The sequence below is a fragment of the Amyelois transitella genome, chromosome 3, assembly GCF_032362555.1.
Source record: "Amyelois transitella isolate CPQ chromosome 3, ilAmyTran1.1, whole genome shotgun sequence".
Taxonomy (NCBI): Eukaryota; Metazoa; Arthropoda; class Insecta; order Lepidoptera; family Pyralidae; genus Amyelois; species Amyelois transitella.
Window position 1 is genome coordinate 3,105,935 of NC_083506.1, and position 24,948 is coordinate 3,130,882.

The 24,948-nt window shown below is 33.9% G+C and overlaps 1 protein-coding gene across 1 annotated transcript in view; it reads right to left on the reverse strand.

Moving 5' to 3' along the window:
• The window catches only part of LOC106133482 (tyrosine-protein kinase Drl), a 50,929-nt gene extending 41,685 nt beyond the window's left edge, over window positions 1-9,244 (reverse strand). Inside the window, exon 1 of the mRNA XM_013333215.2 lies at window positions 9,134-9,244. Within this exon, the coding sequence (XP_013188669.2) occupies window positions 9,134-9,242 (109 nt within the window). The 5' untranslated portion in view covers window positions 9,243-9,244. The remainder of the gene's footprint in view (window positions 1-9,133) is intronic.
• Window positions 9,245-24,948: the final 15,704 nt, after the last annotated feature.

Sequence of the window (24,948 nt, forward strand, 5' to 3'; positions counted from 1 at the left end):
CAGGTGACTAGCCCGTCGCCTGAAAGAAGTTTAAAAGCCTATCCCTTAGGGGCCTTTTTTGCGAAATCCATAGGAATGAGACGGAGTGGTCCTAATCTTTCTTTTTATTGGTGCCGGGAACCTCACGGCGCTAATGAATAATTAATATGTTTTATTACAAGATCTTCATTTGAATTATGTTTTGATGACATTCATTAGTGTTTAACTATAGTAACGAACTAATTACCACACAATTCGACGCAATGAAACTTCAGTCCGAAATTGGTTTCCTACCAGCGCTAAAAGTTCACTAACTAAATTTCAATATAATTAACATCGCATCTTACCTAACATTATCTAAATTTACAGGTAATCGGAAGACTTAACAAATTTTCTAACACGCCATCTATTAATCAAACTCCGAAGTTCCTTATTAAATTTCAACATAAAATTTACGACCGCATTCGGGGCCTGTCCAAATAATTTATTGGCTTGTTGTCGAAGCAATTTGTATTGACTACCTCTTCATCGTGTGTTGGATTAAGGGCGTGGACACACTAACAAATAATGTACATATAGGGTCAATAATGGAAGCGTGTTTTTTAATCCAAAAATTGTAAATGTCTAGTCTACGAGTATCATTATCAATGCAAAGCCGAAATAAATACGGAAAAAGTTTGTATTAGTTATATTATAAGTTCTAGCATTATGTCCGCCAATTGTGCTATACATGTATATTTTGTACAAGTTTTAATAAATAAACAGTAACTTACAGCTAAGCGTGGCCTGTCAGTCTTTCATGACAGCTGGCTCTGTCTACCCCGCATGTGATAATAACGGAAAAATGTATTATTTTGAAAATATACAATCAAAGATCAAAATGAAATAAAAAAAATTCGGATTTCATTATTTTGTTTAAGAATTAAACACTAAACTAACTACTTAACTAAATAAACATTAAAATAAACTAAGATAAAAATCTTAATTTTTGCTAAACTCAATCTTATACTCGTGACAAAACGAAGTCGTTTAAACATCTGAACATTATTATAAAACTCTACTAATATACAAGTACAAAAGTACTTGTAAGTATGTGTGTATGTTTTTTACACTTCACGCAAAAACTAAACGATTTTCCATGGAGATTTGCAGTAATTAGCTTAGCAATTTGAATTACATTTAAAGTTAAAATTTACATTTTATTCGGACAAAAAAGGAAACAGTTAGTATGATATATTTTTGTATTCATACCTACGGACACATCATTAGTATCGTGGAAGGCCGTGAAAAATATCACAAGCTCGCCTAATTAAAAAGTAACAGGAGACGTCTAAATTAACAGATTTATTAAAGTGTTACTGTTATGTTATGATGTCAAGTATAATTTCGTTTTATAACTACGATTAATAGGTGCATATTTTTTTAAGCAACAAGGCTTTTGTCTTGTCCATAATTATATAGACTTTGCAAACATTAAATTCAAAACCTACTGTTCTGATTTTGATATAAACTATTTATTTCCTGGTAATTCCTAGGAAGCTACGAAGCTAGTGAAGTATACATAGTAGTAGTGTATATAAGTATACTTCTATACATAAATCGATATTTATGTATACGTAGATACGTATGTACTTATATTTTACAAGTGATATATAACATTGAACCAAACACAAGCAAAGCCACATGTAAACACTAGTAATAAGGGCTTTCAGATAATTTACGACAGAGGACGTTGTAATGCGTCTTATTCACGCCTCGTTACTCCGTTTCCTCAACAAGTGGTCTTCTCCTCGCTAAATTGGGAAAAATACTCTCCATCTGTTATTTTAACGTTCATTATAATGTTTCTCTATTTGTATACACAAAATTCGCAATTTGTTAACAGAAGAAGTTCGTATTCGACTCTGCGAGACGTTGATCCTTTCGAGGCTTAACTTCGGTGACATTGTCTATGGTCCTCGGCTACTTTGTAAAACACAGCGCCTCATTCAGCGTATCCAAAACGCCTGCGCTCGTTTTTGTTTCAATATTCCACCCCGCAGTCATATCTCACCATATTTAATCAGAGCTACAATGTTGAATATGGAAACGCGGAGACAATTACATTTAGCCAGCCTTATGTTCGGAGTTATGAAGTTCCATAAGCCTAACTATATTTTCTCTAAGCTGATATTTTTTCGATTTCGTGGTAGATCTGGGCCATGTAGGTCCACTCGCCCGATACTGTCAGTACAGCCACATAAAACCGTAGCCTTCGAGGGAAGTTTCCGCCACCAGGCAACGAGGTGCTGGAATGATATACCACCGCCTATACGCCTGCTTAGTTCTATTTATTCTTTTAAAAAGAACCTTAAATCCTTTCTACGTGAAAAACAAGCACTCGGTATACCGAAACGCTTGCGGTTGGGATTCTTCTCGTGAGTTTCGTTGCCTGGCTGGTTTTATGTGGTGAACTCATTTTTATTTTTACTTGTATATATACCTATACATATATTTATACTGTATACTTTTTATATTATTATCTACAACTAATAACAATTTACTAACATTTTTCGTATTTTCCTGTTTATCTATCTATATACATACACATTCCCATAATCTTTTGCACATAAATTTATTATTTTATTGTTTCTTTCTTTCACTTTAGCGCCCGCACCCACTTCAATGGTGATAACTGAAAATCAGCGTTTTGCACTTCAGTTAGTGCAAAAATTCCGCTGAGTTATGACCTTTTCTACTTGCTGCAGCACGCAAATGCATCTCAACTGTGTTATTATAATGTTTTGTTTAACTCTGTATTTTGTGTCTGTAGCAACTGAATAAACGTTTTTATCTATCTATCTATCTATCTATCTATAAAAAAATATGATTAGGTTAGAGACAGATTGCTGACCCATATAATCATAAAGTTGATTAATTCGCCTTTGAGGGTCTTTCATAGTCTGCGCTGGAAGAGAACTAGATATAATATACTATATGATTTGAATGCCGTGTGGTTCCCGGAACTAATAAAAATAAAACTAAGACCACTCCATCTCTTTCCCCGTGGATGTCGTAAAAGGCGACTAAGGGATAGGCGTAAAAACTTAGGAATGTACCTAAGCCGCCATTGAATATTTATTCATAATTACGAAAGTGAATATTACATTATGTAATTGAGAAAAATATAAAGTGTCTTATGATTCCCGGTACCATATAATATATGGTACCGGGAATCACAAGACACTTAAAAAAATCTAATTCTATAGAAAGAGAAGGCAATATTTGGTCATTTAGAGAATGCTCTAGCGCATCTCATTATAATATTTTACATATGTACGTATATAGTCCCTAATATGTTACGAGTATATTATAACCCGTGTATATATTTACTTATGTAGAGGTATATAGGTAAATAAAATCATGCTTTAAGATAGGCTAAAACTACATCTTTCTATTTGCCACGATCTCTGCATACTGCTTTCGCTTCATCTACATTCATTTTTGACAACAACATTAAAGCATAAGTTATACCTAACGTCAAAATATGTTATTCTGAAACCCTCTTCTCTGGTAAACATTAATTAAGATCTAAATACAATCTGACCCATACAAAAAGCACAATTACGTGTGCATCTAGTTGGTTGGTTAGATGTAAGTAGGCTAAAATATTGATAGTACAAAAGTGTAACCATCCACTTAATAAATATTCGCCCATGTGCTTGAAAGACATAACTTGCGCAAAGGTTCATTTGCACCAAATTGTGCGCTTCTAATTCTTAAAAAAATGTGAATATCAATTCAATCATTAATAACTTAACGTGGCCTATCAGTATTTTCAAGACTGTTGGCTCTGTCTACCCCGCAAGCAATATAGACGATAGATTATATGTATGTATGTAAACAACTTTTGTGAGTTATGGTAATTCAAGCCTCTAAATTAGTACTGCTTAAACTTCACTGAATAAACATTCAGTGAAGTTTACTTTCAGTACCACACAGACCAGGTTCAGTTTTAGATCTTAACGTTATATCATTTGTCTAACCAATGGTCTAGGTATTAGGTGGTGCGAATCGACGTATAGCTGCACATTTACTATATAGTAATTATTTCTGAGAAAAAACGTCAAAAAGCTGATCCCAAGCTCGCCGTTACATCTGAGGGTGAAAGTGACAACACGCTCAAATGAGAGACAGAGAGAAATAAATGAAATAACTTAAAAGACTAAATAAAAAACGTGTCACATCTATACCGACGTTATTTAATTAAGTAGTGAACCCCACGCCGCTGTAGCGCCGCGATAAGACCCCATCCAAATTGATGTTTGAACTGTCATTAATTCCCGGCCCGACAGATGTCGCTTTAGTCTATTATTTTTGACACATACGACTGTCATTTGTCATTAGAATGATTTATATTTGTCGTAATCGAATGAAGGATTGAGTTTGTTGAACTTCATTTCTTTAAATGTAGGTAGGCATAATAAATTCTTATTTGATTGAAATCTTAACTTATAAGATACAAAGACCCATCAAAAGAAATTTACTTAATTGATTCTCTTTTCACCTCGCCTGCTGTCATTGCTTTAGCGTAGTCCCAATTGCAATTTATAAATGCTAGATTCTAAGGTCAGAGTCGGATATGGAGCGGGTACTATTGCATGACGACATACTTTGACATACTTTGCATGTCGTGAACAGATTTGAATGTTTTTAAAGAAAGATGCCTACCTATCATCGATTCGCTATGACGATACGATGACTAGTGATTCTATTCTAGAACAATCACAGAAAAATAAATTAGTTATCGTAGTCAACCGACCCGATAATCAGAAGCCGTAGCATGTCTTGAAGTCAATTAATTATAAATATAAATATATAATCAATAACATCATCATTCTGTGTTTGTGTTATTTTGTGGTTTGGGATAAAAGTTAAAAAGTCTTTTTAGTTCTTTTACATTTAGACGAACTGCAAAGTGGTTTGAAGGGTTTATATAAGGATTTTTTATTTATTTAAACATTTAATGTAAGTCAAAAACTACCAGATGGGTTTATGACTCAATTCCAGTACTTGTGTATTCGTTGCACGGCGTAAGTTTCTTTTATCTCTAATCAGATTCCAATTCGGATGGCTGATGTCTCTAGCCCCTCAAGTAATAAACTACTAGAAGTGGTATCTACGCGCATTTCCATTGCACACTATGGGTGACACGATTTTTTTAACGTGACGTGGATTTCTTGAAAATTTTATATCATCGTGACTGTAATTTAGTTTTATACTACTTTCTTTAATTTAATTTTGTAGTAATAAAATTATATTTGGTTTGATCTTAGTGACTAAACAAACTATTAACAAGTTAAATAGTGATATTATGAATAATATAATAAATATAAATAAAAACACAAACACACTTTGACATATATAATTTAGTATGAATACGGATAATATGAAGTACAACCGAAGTCATCAATCCGCATGTCAATGGTAACAAACCCAATTGCGTATACGAAATACGTCGAATTTGTAGAACAAATATAAATGGTTGAGGGTAGATCGGGGGTAGATAATTACATTTTTTGATCTTCGGAAGCTGGGGCCGACGTCACTGTGTTCTTTGTATTATGTTTTGATAGTGTCAAAGATAATGTATAAATGAATAGGAATGTTTGCGACACGACGGACGGGAGAGTAATGAGGAAAATAGTAAATATGTGGTCGGAAAAATAGGAATATTCAGGATTTGTTATTATGTCATTGTTCTTGTGTTCAATAAATAACCTCTTATTATTATCGTATACTACGAGCAATATTTGTATATTATACTGGCTCTCTCTCTAAAATGGCTGTAACGATGTCGTAGAAATTTAAAATACTGGATAGGACATATATTCACACTTTTGTTAATTAATGTCCCGTTAACGTAAGACGCTTTGTCTTTGTCCCTTATGGGGTAGACAGGGCCAACGGTCTAGAATACAATGAAAAAACATATAACCTTATGATGGAATTGAGGTTCAATGGTCATTAGTAGTGACCAATTGCTTGCCCATCGCCTAAAAGAGTCACAAATTTATAAGCTTTTCTCAAAACTTTTTTTAAAAATCCTTCAAGACGGTTTTTGACAATCAATATATAATAACAATCAGCATGGGAAGAGAATTAGAATAGAAGCAGCTGGTATATAACTTCTTCTTTTCTTACCAACTAGACCAGCAGGCTTCCTAGATAAAAAGAAAATAGACTAAATCTGATATAACCCTTTAATTAGCAGTCGACGCAGGGTTAGACTAAGCTTGCTTGCCGAAGTTTGCTGATCGATTGCTGTCTAACACCGAACTCTGAGGCTTAGTGGCTTTTCATTAGCAAACAGATCAGGGCTGAAAGTAGAATTACTTTATCGAGCATTGCTTTTATATCAGACGTATTTTGTTCTTTTGTTTTTTTTTTTGTAAACTTTATAATGCTTATAAAAATAAATATAACAAATTGCAAAACTGTGTTCGGTTTAGAAGAATATGTATTATCATTATCTCATCATGGTGTTTAACTGAACTGTTTATTTATACTTAGGCAATGTATCTGGGAAAATTAGAAATGTTTTTCTTGTTTTTTGTTTAATTAATTACTATATAATGATTTACATTGTTATTTTAAAAGCTCACATTATCATGATTTCCAATCCAATGTCATATTACTAAGAGGGCCTTAAATATGGCAATGGAATATAAAGATATAGGAATAAATTTATTATCACCCACACAAAGGATTCCCGCTTAACCCAATGGTAGACTGTTAGTTGTTAATGCTATTAGAATTTGGTCCGCTTATTGTACTTTAAAAATTGTAAATGTAACAATAAAGAATAAATAAATAAACACGCGTAGTGCAAAAGCGTTAAGGAAAGTAGTAGTAGAAGTATCTCTCCTTTTTTACTCATACTATTATATTACATAATAGTGAGACAGCTAATGCTAAAACCGATTGAAAAATATAAACGCCACGACTCACATAAAGATCAGTTAAAAATAACGACGAAGAGGATTAGGTATATTGATTTTCAACTATTTACTTATCTTAAAAATAAATAACACGTAAATATTGAAAAACATAATAAAAAGGTTTTTACAGTCAGTTGCTAATCTGAAACTAACCCTCCAAAGATTGCCACATTAACGCTAGGGTATTGTGCGCGCCTTACGAGTATGTACCCCAAACAAAAAAAAAACGCCCGTTTTGACAGCGTGTCTCTTGGGAAATCTATGGATTAGATACTTACCTAGTGATTTATATATATTAGTCACGTCTATTTCCCTTGCAGGATAGACAGAGCCAGTAGTCTTAAAAAGACTGAAAGGCCATTCAAATAGTAGACAAGTTGCTATCCCATCGCCTACAAGAAGAATCTCAAGTTTATTAGCATTTTCCTTAGTCGTCTTTTACGACATCCATGGGAAAGATATAGAAGGGTCCTATTTTTAAGTGCCGAGAACCACACGGCTATATAACATTTATATATAAACTCATATATTAACTTCAATACAATGAAGTTATGAAATGCTTAATATAATTAATTATTTTCTGTCCATTTGTCTGTTACTACATACTCGTACATAGTTCTAGAACTTGTTAACAGACTTTTTCACTTTCGATTATTTCCCTAACTTTTTTCATTGTTACATACATATATTAATGAATATACTCCTGGCGTGAATCTCAGTTACGTCCTCGGCTCTATGGTTAGAAGCTCGGGGTCTGTATGAGACTACGATCTTGGATTTTGATAAGTCAGGTTTTTACATGAAGCTACTCGCGATTACCCTAGCGTTAAAATAGAAAAAAAAAATATAATAATTATGAACAATTATACAGCTTACTTGTTTTCTTTTTTTCTTATTCAGACATATTTACCCTCCTGCAACTTTACTAGGGAGAACCAACTTTGGGGTGAATTTCTGATGCGCACATTTTTTGCCACATTTGTTCGGCCCGCAATGTGACAGGTAGCGTAACTTTACGCATTTCATAAAGGCTTTAGTTATATATTTTGTAATGTAGTTATTTTCTATTTACTATCTTAAAATAGAGACTTCTCTAATTTGTATATGTTAAAAAGGAAACTCATTAATTTACTTACTGACTGGTCTACTTATGATATTTGAAATTAGACATAAAGGGTCTTTGTATGATCTAGGGGAGGACTAGGTGATTATTTCTTGAAATTTCTGTGGGTATGAAAATTTACGTGATAGTTAGCCGCGGGCGCAGTGTAGTCTAGTTATAAAATATTATATTTTAACCGACCCTTCACTATCAAACAAAATATTATTTTTCATTATCTTTTGTTTATTATTCAAACTTTTTTGCCATTAACGCGGGAGATAAATACTGCGGAAACTTTTTTGTACATAAACGAAATATTTGATAAGTATCATACATTGTTATTTATAGATCTCTTTACAAATTACCTACAAAAAATCGTGTTATATAACAACAGAGATAGGTACCATCACGCCGGGTACCCCTAAAATATCAATTTCTTAAGAAATTTGGTCCTCGAAAGTTCGACCAGGCCGGCCCTTTTACAGTCAGTATAGAAAAGTATAATCTCAAAAATCTCAAAATCCCAGCTCAATAATTCTATGCCTACATATAACAAACAAATATACTTAATACTAGATCAATGTCAAAAGCAGATAGAACATTTTTTGTCCACCTCGTAGCCCTCGGGGAAGATCCTTGCGTGGGCCAGTTCAGAAAAAATGTAATTTGTCAAAGGTTGAGTTAGTACCCTTTTCTTTTCTCGAGACTATTAGAGATTATCTTGTTGCCTTAGGGTCGTGTTAAGATGTTAGGTCGGTATGTTTTTTTTTTTTGTACGAGCTATAAAAGGATTTCAACTATGCATGAATTATATCAATATTTGCAAACTTTGACTCGGGTGAATGAATGAGAAGTTTTTAAAAATATTATAGCATATTTTCATGTCTGTAAAAAATAACTTATAAGCAATTTAACTAATAAATTACTCCATCGCTGTAACTGTAAAAATTAAGAAAAATTTGTAAATAGTAAAAAATAGTTCCAAATCGAGCAGATTACCTTAACGATTTACTTCTTACTTATATGAAATGTGATAAAAATTTGGGACAAAAGATTTCTTATTAAGCCTTACCTAATAGCTTCATTACTTCTGCTTTGCTGATGAGAACGTTGAGATGGCCCGTTGCCAACGGCAACGCGAACCATACAGCCCACGCGATAACAAATCTTCTGGCAGCCATCTCACTTCACTATCCAGTCATTTCAGTTTCACTTTCAAGTACATTTTTCCACTATCAATAGTATATTCTTATAATTGTTACGTTGTATCCATAGTTTTTACCGTCCGAACTTCTTTGAAACAAAAAAAAATGAAGATAACTAAGAAATATTTTTTGTTTTACAAAGTATCTGGCTGAATATTCATATTTCTTTTACTTTTTAAATAACATATTTAAATCTGGAATTATGTCAGGTCTGCAGCCACCAATTTTTTTTTTCTATAATTTGAAATTACGCGATCCTTCGAAATCTGAAACTGTTCGAAATTCAAACGTAGCACACGCGTTGGGCGCCCGCGGAAACGCGCCGCACTGCCGCTCGGATACACATCCGAGAGCCAACAAGTTACTGACATGCGCCCTACGACCCAGCCATACATCGACGATTTTATTCAGCATCTCTCCAACACCTTGAATAGACAAGTCGATGTATTGCAAATTTCTTTCAAAGTTAGTTCTAAATGTGTTTAAATTTTAAAAGGCTTTCATTCTCAGTTTTAAAGGGAATTAATTGAGTTTGTCTCAAGGGAGTGGCGTTTCCGTTTTGCATTAGACCCGTTCGAGAGTACTAATGAAATTACTCTTCTATAGAGCGGGTTTTAGACTTTAATACATTGATAATTAATAGAGTTATGTGACAGGACTGTTTCAGGGATATAAAATAATTTAGTTACTACCTGAAGTTTATTAGCTAGCACAAATTAAATCATTCTGAAGAAGTAATATTGATGTAGCATTTTTGTCGTCTGCTAAATTACGTAAATTGTATGTAGCTATTTAATTGAACGCGCAAAATTAATTCATTAGGTGCCATCATATTGATCAATCAAAATATATGTATTAATAGGCTTTCCTTAAATTTGAATATAAATAAATTTGAAATCTAACATCATTATCATATCGTATGGCGTACCTTGAATAGGGTTATCATGTATTTATGCTAACAAAAAAATATCTTTTAAATTTTTAACGACATAGAAACTTTTTCTTAGGACGAGGAAAAAGTATTTAATGTTGTAGCGTGTTAAACCCTTCGAAAAGTAGGTTTATAAAAAAACGCTGGCCAATTATAAAAAAAAAAAACTAGTATTTTATTCTTAGTCATACTCTATTTGGCCATTATTCTTTTGACCGACAGTAGAGCATAAACGGTTAGGTAAAAATATAACAACATTGAAATATTTATATTTATTATTATTAATATATTTGTATGGCATTAATAGATATTATTCAAACCTTATTGTCGGGTTCGTTTAATGATTTTTTTATAACATACATACATACCTACATATGTTCACGTCTATATCCCTTGTGGGGTAGAACGAGCCAACAGTCTTGAAAAGACTGATAGGCCACGCTCAGCTATTTGGCTAGGTTGCTAGCCCATCGCCTAAAAAATAGAATCCCAAGTTTGTAAGCCTTTCCCTTAGTCGCCTTTAACGACATCCATGGGAAAGAGATGGAGTGGTCCTTTTCTTTTTTGTGCTGGTGCCGGGAACCACACGGCACATTTTTTATTGTCTGCAATATTGGTTACCACAGGATAGGCATGTTGCCCAGTCCGGCCTAATTTGAGTAATCAATGTAGCAAACCTTTGTTTCATAATATATTCATTACATAAAAAAAAAACAACAGCCGTATTCTAAAAACATGAGTTTCCTAAACTATATTCCCGTTTACTTTAGTTCCCCATACATCAAACAAGTTTCACTGTAGATTAGTTCCGGGAATGCATAAGTAATCGAACCCAACACCTGATGGATGGTGGAACAAACAGCTACTTCTGAAACACCTCATTACGGCATCATTTATAACGGTATACATGTATGTATATAATGTATATAGTCAATTGAAGAAAGCAAAATTAATTAGAAACTCTGGGCTGGGAGTGAACAAAACCAGTATTCATTTGTTTTAGAGCGTTGATGGGCGAAAGGTTAAGTGGTAAGAGTGATAACGTAACCTTTCTGAGTTATGTACATTAGTTTGAGTGCTAACCGCGATGTTACAGTAAGGGAAAACGTCGTGAGGAAACCTACACCTTCAAACATCTGAATCTGTAAACATGATCCAATAAAATCTAAAACGAACGAGCAATAGTGAACTAAGAGAGCAGCCATATTTTTATTGGAATAAATTTATTTTGATTTTTGATTATATTATTTTATTTTCCACGTTAGTTCCCATGGAAGACCAGCGTTGTGACACGAATGCTGAGAGAGGGCCATTTTGGTACAAAAGTTGTTATAGATAAAGGTGTCTATCTGTTTTTGATATATTATTATGCACCAAATAAACATTTTTTCTTTTTTTTAACATACCTACATACATACATACATACATAAAATCACGCCTCTTTCCCGGAGGGGTAGGCGGGTTCCATTTGCCACGATCTCTGCATACTTCCTTCGCTTCATCCACATTCATAACTCTCTTCATACAAGCTCGGCGGTTTCGGGTACTTTTGACCTGACCCTTTACCAGGACGTCCTTAATTTGATCAAGATACGTTCGTCTAGGTCTTCCCACTCCGAACTTTCCCTCCACACTCTCCTTGTATATCTGCTTAGTCAACCTGCTTTCAACCTTCTTTTTTTTAACTTTCACTTAAATATTTCTGTACCTACTACAGAAAAACTCAGATATGTGCTTTATATGTACATTCATACTAGTAGCCGCATCTCGAGACTGCAAGCGCACTCTGGCGGAAAATTCCGGAAACTCACAGACGCATGAACCATGCCCCGTTCGGTGAAAACTTTCCCGTTTTTTCATTCCACTGTATTCCCGGAAAACACTATACGTCTGGCTCATAGCGCCGATTTGCTCAGTAAACCGGTATATCGGAAACTTGTAGAGTATAAGTTTGCACGTATGGTTTTCTTGTATTGTTTGGAGGAAAACTAAAAAAAACAAAACACTTTTTAAGACTTTAACCCTCAACTGAAATTATCAGACAGATGAAATTACGTATCACTATTTAAATTTAAGACCAAGTTAATATTATGTACATATTTATTTAAAATATTATTGCAGAAAAAAAAATTATAAAGGGCGGACTTAATGCCATCTAGCATATCTGTCGCGACAAAGCTTTTGGTAAAGAAACTATATATATAAAATTAAATAAAATTATATATAAAAAATATATAAATATATATATACATAATAAAAATGGACCCACCATTTTTAGGGCTTATTTATCTATGGGATTCCTAAGATATGAGTAAATGATAATTGAGTTATGTGTATATGTACTCGTACCATGATGACGGCCTCCGTACCGCATCGGTAGTACGCTTATGTCTGTGCCGGAAACCACACGGCGCTTTTTCATTAATGTATTGATTTCATAAATATTCAATAACGTTCAGCATATTGATTTTATTTAAATCCCTCAAACTCATGGACGCGTGCGGCGCACAAGTGTACCTACAGCTTTATTTTATTTTTTTACTGCAAAATATTCATACTTTTGCACTCTAAGAGTATCCAATGGAAGAGTAGAGCTCGCAAATCTTGTGGTTCGTTTTGTTTTCTGCAATAAAAATGTTTGTTGTTTTACAATGTGCCGTGTGGTTCTCGGTACCAATAAAAATATAGGACCACTCCTTCTCTTTCCTATGGATGTTGTAAAAGGCGACTAAACTTGGGATTCTTCTTTTAGGCAATGGGCTAGTAGCAACCTGTCACTATTTAAATCTCATTCTATCTTCAAGCCAAAAAGCTCATCGTGGCCTATCAGTCTCGTAGACTGTTGGTTCTGTCCACCCCACAAATAACATAGACGTGACTATGTGTATGTATGTTTTACAATCAAATCTGGATTTTAGCTCCATAAATGTATGCAATTATTTTAACAACTGATAATATACAAGTATATACATTTGTTCAATTTTTTGGTTTATCGAATCCGGCTTATTGTTTTTTAATCACTTCTATTATTCATATTTCAATGATAATAAAATATTAAAATAATTAAACATTAAAAATCGAAACCATCCACATTGGAACGTAAAAAAAAAGATGGCGTCACGTACCGACTAGTTTATTAATGCAAAGATGACACGTAATATTTAGTAAAACACAAATGAACTCAAGACATGAGTTTGACATAAATTTACATATACAAATTCCGTCTTTTACGTCAAAACCACTTAATATCCATGAAATGCATATAGTAGAATACAATGAAGTTAATAGTAAACTTTTCACGCGGGTGAAGCCGCGGGTAAAAGCTAGTACCCAATAATGAAAGATCTACTTTCATTATTGGGTACTAGCTTTAGATTATCAAAGTAAATAATACAATTAGTTTTCACAGTTTTAATATAAAGTAACAACCTCTTCATAACCTTTATATAGTTTTTTTTTTAATTTTATTTTACGCACTCTACAATAGATAAAGAAAGTTATACTTACTTTAAGACTTCAAAGTACAGCTGTCGAAGTATATTTGGCGTGGATTGCATCGATTTGTAGTTTATATCGGAATTCATTGAGAACGAGTGAAGTTTGTAGATTGCCTTATTTTCCAGCTATCTTCTATAAACTCTATGAATTTATGGAAAGACTAGACAACAACTTAGATAAAAATTCTGTAAGCTGAAATGAATTTTTTTATTGATTTAATAAATGTTATTTTAAAATTTCTATCTAATATACCTAATACGCGAATTAGCCCCACTCAGCCGTTGTAAAACGCAAAAATCCCCTTAATTTCGGGAAGAAAGTAGTCTTATTATAAAATACCGGGAACTACACGGCACACGTACCTCTAATAACATACTTTTAATCACGTCTTTTTCTAGAACGGAGTAGAGTGAAACCCAACTGAAACAAACTTTCAACTGTATTTATGATAAAATTGAGATTCAAATAGTGACAGCTTATTAACCCATCGCCAAAAAGAAGAATCCCAAGTATATATATTAATTAGCCTATCCCTTAGTCGCATGGGAAGATAGAGAAAAATAGGTAACTATTCCAAAGCGCTGGAAACCACATGGAAAAGCGATATAATACCAAGGTTACTGAACTCACATATAGTTAGAGTTAGAATTAAACACAAGCTCGATTTGCTGAAAAAAAAAATAGGTCCATACAATAAACGAGGCCGCAGTCGGAGCGATTTGCGACTGCAACGATCGAACAATATTGAGGACGCTTTTCCAATTTTTTATAACGAAACACGCTTCTATGGTAACTACGATTTTTACCTCCCTCGACGAACAAAAGAAGGGGTGTTATAAGTTAAATACGTGTGTGCTTGTGACATCGTAGCCACCGAATTAATGAACAATTTTTTATCTTTTTTCTCTATGTTATTCTGAATGTTTGACAGAAATTCCTTTGTAAATACTTACATACAGTCTCGTGTATGTCCCTTGCGGGGTAGACAGAGGCAACAGTCTGCTTAATGACTTCTTAAGTTCGTAATTCTTAAGTTTCTTTTATAGGTACTATACACAAATGGCTGAGCTCTGCGAAGTCAACATTTAATCCTCAGGTCAAAATGCTTCAGAAGATGTAAATATAATCCTATACATACAGTGAGAAGCTTGTTCCATCCACAATATATTCGGATCCGATACCGGCATCCGGCGCCGCCATCCGGCACGGGATCCGTAAGACGGAGATTATCATAAAACAAGCTGCCAAATACCCGATTATTGTGTACCGACTTGCTATTTCATCGAGATGTTTGTATTGTCTATTATTATTGTGTTTATTGGAAGTTATTTATATCAAAAGCAAATTTAAAATCAAATTTAATTGATTTTAAATTTGCATTTTATTTTTATTTTATCTCGGACGTTTGAATCATGTTACAATGATCCGTGGTTACCGAGCGAGAAGGCTGTTGGCTCTGTATGTACCGCAAGGGATAACGTGATTATACGAGTATGTATGTACTCTTCCTTTTAATATTTGGTATTAATTATAACCGTCCGTGTGGTCCCCGGCACCAAATAGAAAAAAAGAATAGGACCACTCCATCATTCTCCCATGGATGTCGTAAAACGCGACTAAGGGGTAGGCTTATAAACTTGAAATTCTTCTTTAAGGCGATGGGCTAGCAACCTGTCACTATTTGAATCTCAACTCTATCATTAAGCCAAATAGCTGAACGTGGCCTATCAGTCTTTACAAGACTGTTGGCTCTGTCTACCCCGCAAGGGATATAGACGTGACCATATGAATGTATGTATGTATGTATTAATTATACACCTGATACAGTCATCCATAGATGGCTGTGGTCGTATGACATCCACGCTGTGGTTTGTTCCATCAGAAACACGAGGGTCCTAATTCAGATTGCATTTTGCGGTATTTCTGCATCGGATCGTTGAACGAGTTTGCAACATGGAGTATGTACGTAGGGAATTAATGTACCTTTATGACTTAAATCTATATAATTATACAGGGTCAGGTCAAAAGTACCCGAAACCGCCGAACTTGCATGAAGAGAGTTGTGGATGATGCGAAGGAAGTATGCAAAGATCGTGGCAACTGGAAAGAGGTAGCCTCTGCCTACCCCTCCGGGAAAGAGGCGTGGTTTTATGTATGTATGTATAAATATCGTTTACCATGATCCAATTAGTGTTAGATGCCCCTGCAAAGTTCGTGGAGGGCAAATGGGAGCCGTTCCATGTCTACACCTTAAAGCACTTTAGAACAAAACCACACTCCATATCTTCCCCATAGATGTCTTAAGAGGCAACTAAGGGATACGCTTATTAACTTGGGATTCTCTTATAGGCGGTGGACTAGAAACTTGTCACAATATAATTCTCAATTGCATCATAAAGCTGAACGTGGCCTTTCAGTCTTGTCAAGACTGTTGGATCTTTCTACCCCGCAAGGGATATAGACGAGACTACATGTATGTATGAAGAACAAAACTATGGCACGCATTGTTTTGCTTCAGTAGCCGTTCGTTGGCGAAGTTTCGCGAACTCCTGAAGGAGTTTGTCGAACTTCGCTTAATCTGGCTGGAGACGTCAACCGCTATAGTTGAGACTTGTACCCGTATGTACTTGTTGGTAGATCGTCCTCCTCTTGAGCAAAAGTTCCATTCAAATTTAGCGAATAACGATGAATATATGGAGATTCTTTTTTTTACTACGCTTTTATTAGCTTGGGTTGTATGTATGTATGTATGTATGTATGTATGTATGTATGTATGTAACGGAATCTTTGAGCTTAATTTTCACTGATTTCTAAACGTCTGATCAACTTGAAACTTTGCACACGTATCAAGGACCGATGACAATGCAATATTTTGATAAGAGTTTCTCATTATCCTTATTAAAACTGCCAGGATTAATAAATTCATTTTTAGATCCTTCGTATGAGAGTAAGAGAGACAGAGATAGCACCAGTGCCAGTAATCTCCTTACAAGAAACCAAGAAGTTCTGACGTATAAGGAGTCCAAAAAGAGATGTAATATATTTCCATATAATGTTACTATTAACCTGAGGCTTTTTTATTTCATCGCATCGCTCCATTTAGAATTACCATTAGAAACAATAGTAGAATTAGTAGAATATTTTAAAACAATAAAAAATATATAAGTAATAAAACAAAAGTAATAAATGAAAATTGAACAACTAAATTTACAACAATACAAGAATAAAGTTACTACCTACAGAACTTTGCGATATTTAATACGTATTTAACATATTAATGCGATTCTTGAATTAACATTATGTAACTTTTGCATATTTATAATAGCAACACTGTAATACTCGCTTGGAAAATGAGTGACAGTTTGTTTATTTATGTAAAATAAGTTTTGCAGTAAGTTTTGAATTCGATTCTAACACCTGTAAACTTTCTTTCTGTTTTTTTACCGGTGCCTGTGTATTTACCTATTTGCACTTTGTTTTGTGCTGATAACTTGTCGTTATTTGGAGTTTGGAATCTTCCGTTGAGTCGAGCTTTGTTCTTCCGGATATTCGTGTGATTTTATCATCTGAGATTGGACTCTGACTGTGTTCACTGTGTTGTGCAGATATTTTGAGATAGGACTCCTGTAAAAAGTACCTGATTATTTGAGATAGGAGTCCCAAGTTTGTGTTTGTTTTTGTGAAAGACAGATTTTACTACAAAAGTGCCACGATGTCTTCAGATAAACATTGTTGCGTTCCTGGTTGTAAAGGCAGTGGAGGTATGTTTGAAATATTTTTGTTCCTGTATCAATCTGCCTCTTAATCTTGTGGTTTGATTCCTGGCAAGGCCACAATCGAAAATTGTTATGTTTGCTGGATAGTCAAAAATATTATTAACAGTGATTTATCACTATAAAATTCTTTTCAACTGGGTTTAACAATCATCATACATACATGCATACATATAATCACGTCTATATCCCTTGCGGGGTAGACAGAGCCAACAGTCTTGTAAAGACTGATAGGCCACCTTCAGCTATTGGGCTTTAAGATAGAATTGAGATTCAAATAGTGACAGGTTGCTAGCCCATCGCCTAAAAAAGAATCATGATGATGAGAATATTATGAGATTTAATCCAATCAGGCCACATATAACTTTAAGATAGTTATACAGCGTAGTAGAAGTAGTAGGAAGTTAACACTTCTACCAAAAAATAATTGTATAAAAAAACTAAAAAACTAGGCGTTTTATTGGTAATCAAACTAAAAAATAGAAAATAAATAATAGTTTAAAAAAAACTAAAAAACTACGCTTTATTGCTAATCAAACTAAAAAATAGAAAATAAAATTTAAAGACAAAGGAATTATAAAACAGTAGTAGCAAGTCGAACAATCGGTTATAGTCAATTACCTCCGATTAAAATTATAACAAAATTAAATTTATAAACAAAACAATTTAAATCAGAGTAAAAAGCGTGGGGTGCATTTTACTTCATTTTCATAACTCTCTTGTCATAAATATATGCTAATAGAATGATTTTAATATTTACTACATCAGGCACCCCACGCTTTTTACTCAGATTTCTATTGTTTTGTTTATAAATTTAATTTTGTTATAATTTTAATCGGAGGTAATTGACTATAACCGATTGTTCGACTTGCTACTACTGTTTTATAATTCCTTTGTCTTTAAATTTTATTTTCTATTTTTTAGTTTGATTAGCAATAAAGCGTAGTTTTTTAGTTTTTTTTAAACTATTATTTTGCATGTTTCCTTTTTTGCCGATACACTTAGCATGGACGCATCTCTTTCCCATGGTGGTCGTAAAAGGCGATTAAGGGATAGGCTTACAAACTTGGGATTCTTTTTTAGGCGATGGGTTAGCAACCTGTCACTATTCGAATCTCAATTCGATCATTAAGCTAAATAGCTGAAAGTGGCCATTCAGTTTTTTTAAGACTGTTGGCTCCGTCTACCCCGCAAGGGATAAAGACGTGACCATATGTATGTATGTACACTTAGCAACTAAACGTGGCCTTCATCATGTTTGTCTTTCAAGGCTCTGTCTACCCCACAAGGAATGTAAGACGTGATTGTATAAATCTTTGTGACCTTTTACGATATACACACGATAATTAAACTACTCAAAGAGAATAAGTATTTCCCGTATATATCTTTATCTTTGTGGTTCTATTTTCAAGAGCTGATAACCACACGACTCCACTCTTTACACATTTTAACGCGCGACACTTTTTTTGCTCGTAAACTCGACGATAATAAAAACCTTCCATTTAATCACAGATTATATTTAACATGTCTTATTGGGACATGTTAAATATAATCTGTGGGTCTGCCTACCTGTGATGTATGTATTGTATATTTACGTCTTTCTCCCATTCAAGGTAAGGTTTTCTATGTCTAATGGGTAAGTAGATAATCTATATAAAATGAAGTCAATAGGCAGCAGGTTAATTACTAAAAATAGTTTTTCATTTAATTATACACATGCATACATACATAATTTCGTCTATATCCCTTGCAGTAGACAGAACCAACAGACTTGAAAAGACTGATAGGGCCACGTTCAGCTGTGTTTATAACAAAATTGAGATTCAAATAGTGACAGGTAGCTAGCCCATCGCCTACAAGACGAATCCCAAGTTTATAGCCTATCCCTTAGTCGCCTCTTACGACTTTCTTGGGAAAGAGATGGAGTGGACCTATTATTTATTCCATAGGTGCCGGGAACCACATGGCACTCACGTACTAATACATAATTATACGTGCACGATGGAAAAACATATTTGTAACTTTATTTCCGTCTTAAATTCTAACTTATGGATTATTTTTACCAACTGCAATTTAAAGAGTGTGTAATAACAAAACAAGAGTTGACACATTTACTGTGTTTAGCTCGTCGTTATAAAGCCGTAAACCTAAAAACTACTAATGCCTTGAGCATTGTGTTTTATGGTTCATGTCTTGAGTGAAGGCGAGTTATAGTTAAGTTTAACTTTATAACTTACTTAATGAAAGGTTTTATTGTATTAACTTTATATGATTCGCATTTGACGTGTTAACTCACTAATTCGCCATTATTATGGCAATACTGTCCGTCGTATTTACGATGCCCAGTATCTTAGGCTAAATTTAACTGGTTTTATCCGTAATAAGCTTCCATTTTTTTTCTGCTAAATCTTTTTAAATTCCATGTCAGTGAGTTTTGTGCATCAAAGCCAATGTCTTAATGATTATTAGTTACCGTTGAGTTGTTTACTACTTTTGTAAAGATAATATGTTTTTCAGTGTTGTGTTTCATGTTATTTTATATCGATCCGTAAAAAATCTTTTGACAGCAAGCATTCTAGGGGAAAATCCTTAGTAATGTTTTAAATGCAAAAGTCTGTCTGTCTCCTTGTTCGGCTTTCACAGCGAAACCGCTGGATCGATTCGAATGAATTTTGGTATGCTTATAATTTAAAACCCGTGTTCCAACATAGAATACTATTTTCAAAAATCAACTCCTGAAATACTAAAATGGGGGGGTTATAGAAAAAGCTACTAACATGCGGGCGGAGGCGTAAGCAACAGTGCTGGTTAAAAATAAAATTAAGTATGCGTAAACTTATCGCATACATACATACATATACATAAAATCACGCCTCTTTCCCGGAGGGGTTAGCAGAGACTACGTCTTTCCACTTGCCACAATCTCTGCATATTTCCTTCGCTTCATCCACATTCATAACTCTCTTCATGCAAGCTCGGCGGTTTCCGGTACTTTTGACCTGACCCTTTACCAGGACGTCCTTAATTTGATCAAGATACGTTCGTCTAGGTCTTCCCACTCCGACCTTTCCAAACTTATCGCAATTGCGATTATAAGAAGATCTACCCAAAAAATCGCTTCAATTTATCTTCTAGACCAAACAAAAAGCATTGAATGAAACGGTTGACAGTCATGCGAGAGCTAGCATGTCCTTCAAACATAAAGCATCAGGCCAGCCTTGCGACTCCACATTTTATATTATCGGGCCGTTTGCATTGCCTACCTTACACTGATAACAGCGTGGATATTTTGGCCTGAATACAATGTAAGCATTTAAGTAAAACTCTAAAGTACGAGGTTTATGAAATCAGCAATTCATATGAAATTAGCAACTTATTTTTTATTCATGCAATTAAGTAACTAATTCTTTAATTTTAAATTGTTTTTGTTACTATAAAAAATACCATACTTTAATTAAAATGACGCTTCTTTCGCGGAGACTGTGGTGGCTACATTTTTTTTTTGCAAAGTTCCTTTGATACTTGATACTTTTTTAAAAAATACGAATTTCATTGAGTTTCATTTCTGCGATTACGTGTTAATAAGACTTTCACAAAAGTCTATTTTATTCAAAGATACGAGATACTCTATTAACCACTTTATGCCACAACTCTCCAACTATTTAGTTCACCCGTCCTCACCTGCAATGTTACTAACTTCGGCAATCTAAGAAGTTTTCCACTCGGGCGAGTCAAAACTAAAATAATTGTAAAGGAACGCACCGCTTTCATTGCTATAAGGCGGAATTCGCAACGAAATTCTTTTATTTTCTCTGTCTATATTTAGAGACTTCGCGTGAATCTCATAAGATTCATTAATTTACTAACTTTAGCAGGTACCTTCATAGTTCATTCTCCGGTTCAGGGTTAGTCCTCATTTTACTGCAGAGAAACCCATGGTGCTTCTATGACCATGATCCTGGCTTGGGTATGTCAGGATTTTACAAGAAGCGACTCCATTCGGAATTCCGCAGCGTTTTCAGGAGAATCTAACTCGTATTTGAACATTTTTACCTACTCGTACATATCCATTTGCCTGAATGTACAGGTTTTCTCACTATTTTTTCCTCACCATAAGAGATTCGGTTAACAATCGAAATAAATAAAAAGAACGTGGAACTTTTCACGATGGCGGATTCTCGGGCGACGGCGAATAATCCATAAATCACTAAAAAGAAAATACAAGAACTACCTAGTAAAACTATTACCTACTATATATACCGCATACCTATTATACCTACGAAATATTTAAAACTTACCCAAAAATTTAAAATTAAACTTTAAAAAAATAGTAATAAGAAAAGTCTCTTATTAAGACAGACACAGGGTAACTGTTTTAATTTCTTTTATTTTTAAATGTCAACCATCCGGTGTAATAGACGCCCTGCCAGTTAGGTGGAATTTTAAAACGTACAAAGAGAAAGGGGACTAAGTGGCTAGAATAGAGAGCACCTACCCTTTTGTTATGTGCAAAACGGTCTACCCATAGAGATAATGTACATTTCTATTTGTGTAAAGAGCGCGCAATGAGATTAAAACGTTTTGTTTTGATTGAAACTGTCAAAGATTTGAGTTGTGATTCTAGGTATAAAAACAAGGTTTACTAAGTAATTCTACTCGTATATCCAATAATATTATTAATAATAATCAAATGCTTTACATATAACAGCTCATTATATATACGCAACATGCTTCGTTAAAACGAGATAGTAGGTATTAAATTTTAAAATAAAATACGCATTTAATCCTTTAATTTGGCTACACTTAAATAAAAATTAAATTGATATCGAAATGAGTTAACCTTAACACATTTGCTCAAGTTTCTATCAAATGAATGAATTTCAGTGAATAGTTCTGGATTTAACTTATCTATATTAATTATAACTAGACGTCACATGTTTATAAGATAACTGTCAAAACTTAAAGATAAATGTTAGAAGTTTAAGCAAACAACGGCCAGTAACTGCGTTAAGAGGACATCCGCACTTTTTTACCCCTGCTCGTTTATATCGACCGACTTGGGCATCTGCTTCGTACTTACATGCTATGTGACAGTCGCACTCTATAATTGTATAGTAACTCTGTAGGTCCACCCCTCTCAGTAATTGGAAAGTGCGAGAATTGGCCCGTGAGGCAAGATACTGTCCTTTAGCTTTGAAGTTAAATTTTGCATATTTCTGTTATTTTCTAGCAAATAGTAGTGAGTTTTTTAAATTTTTTTTTAGTGGCGTGAATAGAGAATTTACTTATCATTATTTGTTTGGCGTATGTAATAATAATGACTACACATTATAAAGTCCCCCTTTTTTCTCTGTCTGTATATATGTATGTGCTTATCTCGGGAAATTGTGGACGGATTTTGTTCCTGTTTGAAATGTTTCATTTCAATTATTAATTTCTATCTATCTATATAATTTATCTATAAAAACGCTTTTCGTGCGAAGCCGGGGCGGATCACTTGCATACAATATATTACTTTTATTAAAGCTTAACGCCCAAGGATGTAAGTAACATAAGTAATTATATCAAAAACACTTATTGTATCCATTATCCGAGTAACAAAACAAATACATTCTCTGAATAATTTTCTTTTTTTTTTCTTGTCTTACTAAGCTGGTACATATTTCCGTTTACTAAAATATTATTTCCATGAAAAAAGTCCCGCAATCCTTCATTAAAATTTCTTTGATGTCGCGATCAACTAAAACTTTTGTTTCCTACCGTTCTAAAGCTACCTTTCTACACGTAGCCTCTGTAAGATATGGTAAATATTTCCTGTTCGTGTTACAGGAGGCACAGAAAATACGATTGAAATACCAGATTATGGAAAACTAGTCATGCTATGATTTTCGTTGTAATAAAATTGTTGAGAACATTTATTTTTGTTAGTATAGTAGAAAGGAGGCTTACTCGTTACGGCATATCCATTATGTTACTTTCTTTCTCTTACTCTCTGTCTGTGTGTGTGTGTCATCAAATCAAATCGTTTTCCTTTTTAATTAATAACTATTAGATTATTCTGATTTGCCAGAGATGTGTTTCAACATTCAGGGTCAACTAAAGTACATACATACATGCCGTAAAAAGTTTTTGCCAAGATTTAAGTGAACTTTAACTTGTGTTGTGAAACAATCATCATTTTTCCTTGTTCTTTCTTAATGTAACTGAATCTGTTAAACGTAAAGAAATAATACTCTACTAAACTAAGACATCATTTCAAACATCTCATTGTACCAACGATTTTCCTATTATCATAAATCTAAGACTTATTCTTACAAGGTAGAGGATCACCTAACTCACCTAGTTTCAACTCAACTGTAAGTTAACATTTCAAAATTTTAACATATTCAAATACCATTGTAGCATCTCTTAGAAATACAAACACACCACGCGTATTCAAAGGGAACACTTTTAAAATACACCTGTTTTGCCAACAAACGTTTGCATCAGTAAGCCAGACACTAACGCGAACTGACGGTAGAATAGAATCTAGAGGTTTCCTAGAGAAAATAAAGCGACAAATTTGAAAAGTGCACTCCGGCTACACTCCACGGCAAATGATTTCCACTTTTAAAGTTTCCCGGCCATGCGTTCAGTTCATCGGTGCAGAAAAGTGAAACTATTCTGTATAATATCTCCGTGCTTTGCTGTGCAATGGTGCAAAGTAGAAAAGGGTAGCGAGTTTCATGTTAGACATATAATTGACTAGCGTTTGTCAGAGATTTTATACTTTTGTGTTAGTTATTCTATATATGAATAATACTCATACAGGTATAAAACGTGCATGTATCGTACCCTATGTTAAACGTTCGCGATTAAATGAAGTTATGTACCTACATCACGTGCGCGTTTAATACCTGTATTATTAAAAATTATATTTGTTCACTACTTGAATTTTTCAAAATCTTCCTTTGTTACATCAAAAACATTCAAATTTCAGTCACAATACCTTTAAACTTTTAGCTGTGTGTTATAAGCACTTAGAATACTTTTTCAATGGTTCTAAAAAGTTAAACTTACATTGGGGTAACAAAATTACAAAAGTATTTACCCAACAAGGGAGCATAAATTCCCAAGGTAGGCAATCATTGTCAGGTAGGAAGTTGAATAAAAAAACATACATATAGTCTTGAAAAGACGAAATTCCACGTTCAGCTGTGTGACATAATGATGGAATTGAGACTGAAGTAGTGACAGGTTGCTAGCCAATCGCCTACAAGATAAATCTCAAGTTAATTAGCCTTTCTTTTAGTTGCTTCTACGACATCCATTTGGAATATGGCACTCCATATCCTATATATCTAATATATCCATCCTATTCTAAAGGTTAAAACTCTTGTCAAAATTAGTTTACATGTCTACGTTAGCCGTCCTCAAATTTGGAATTAAATACATCAAATGTCCTACAATGACGCATTCTTAATAAAATAATGAACAACTA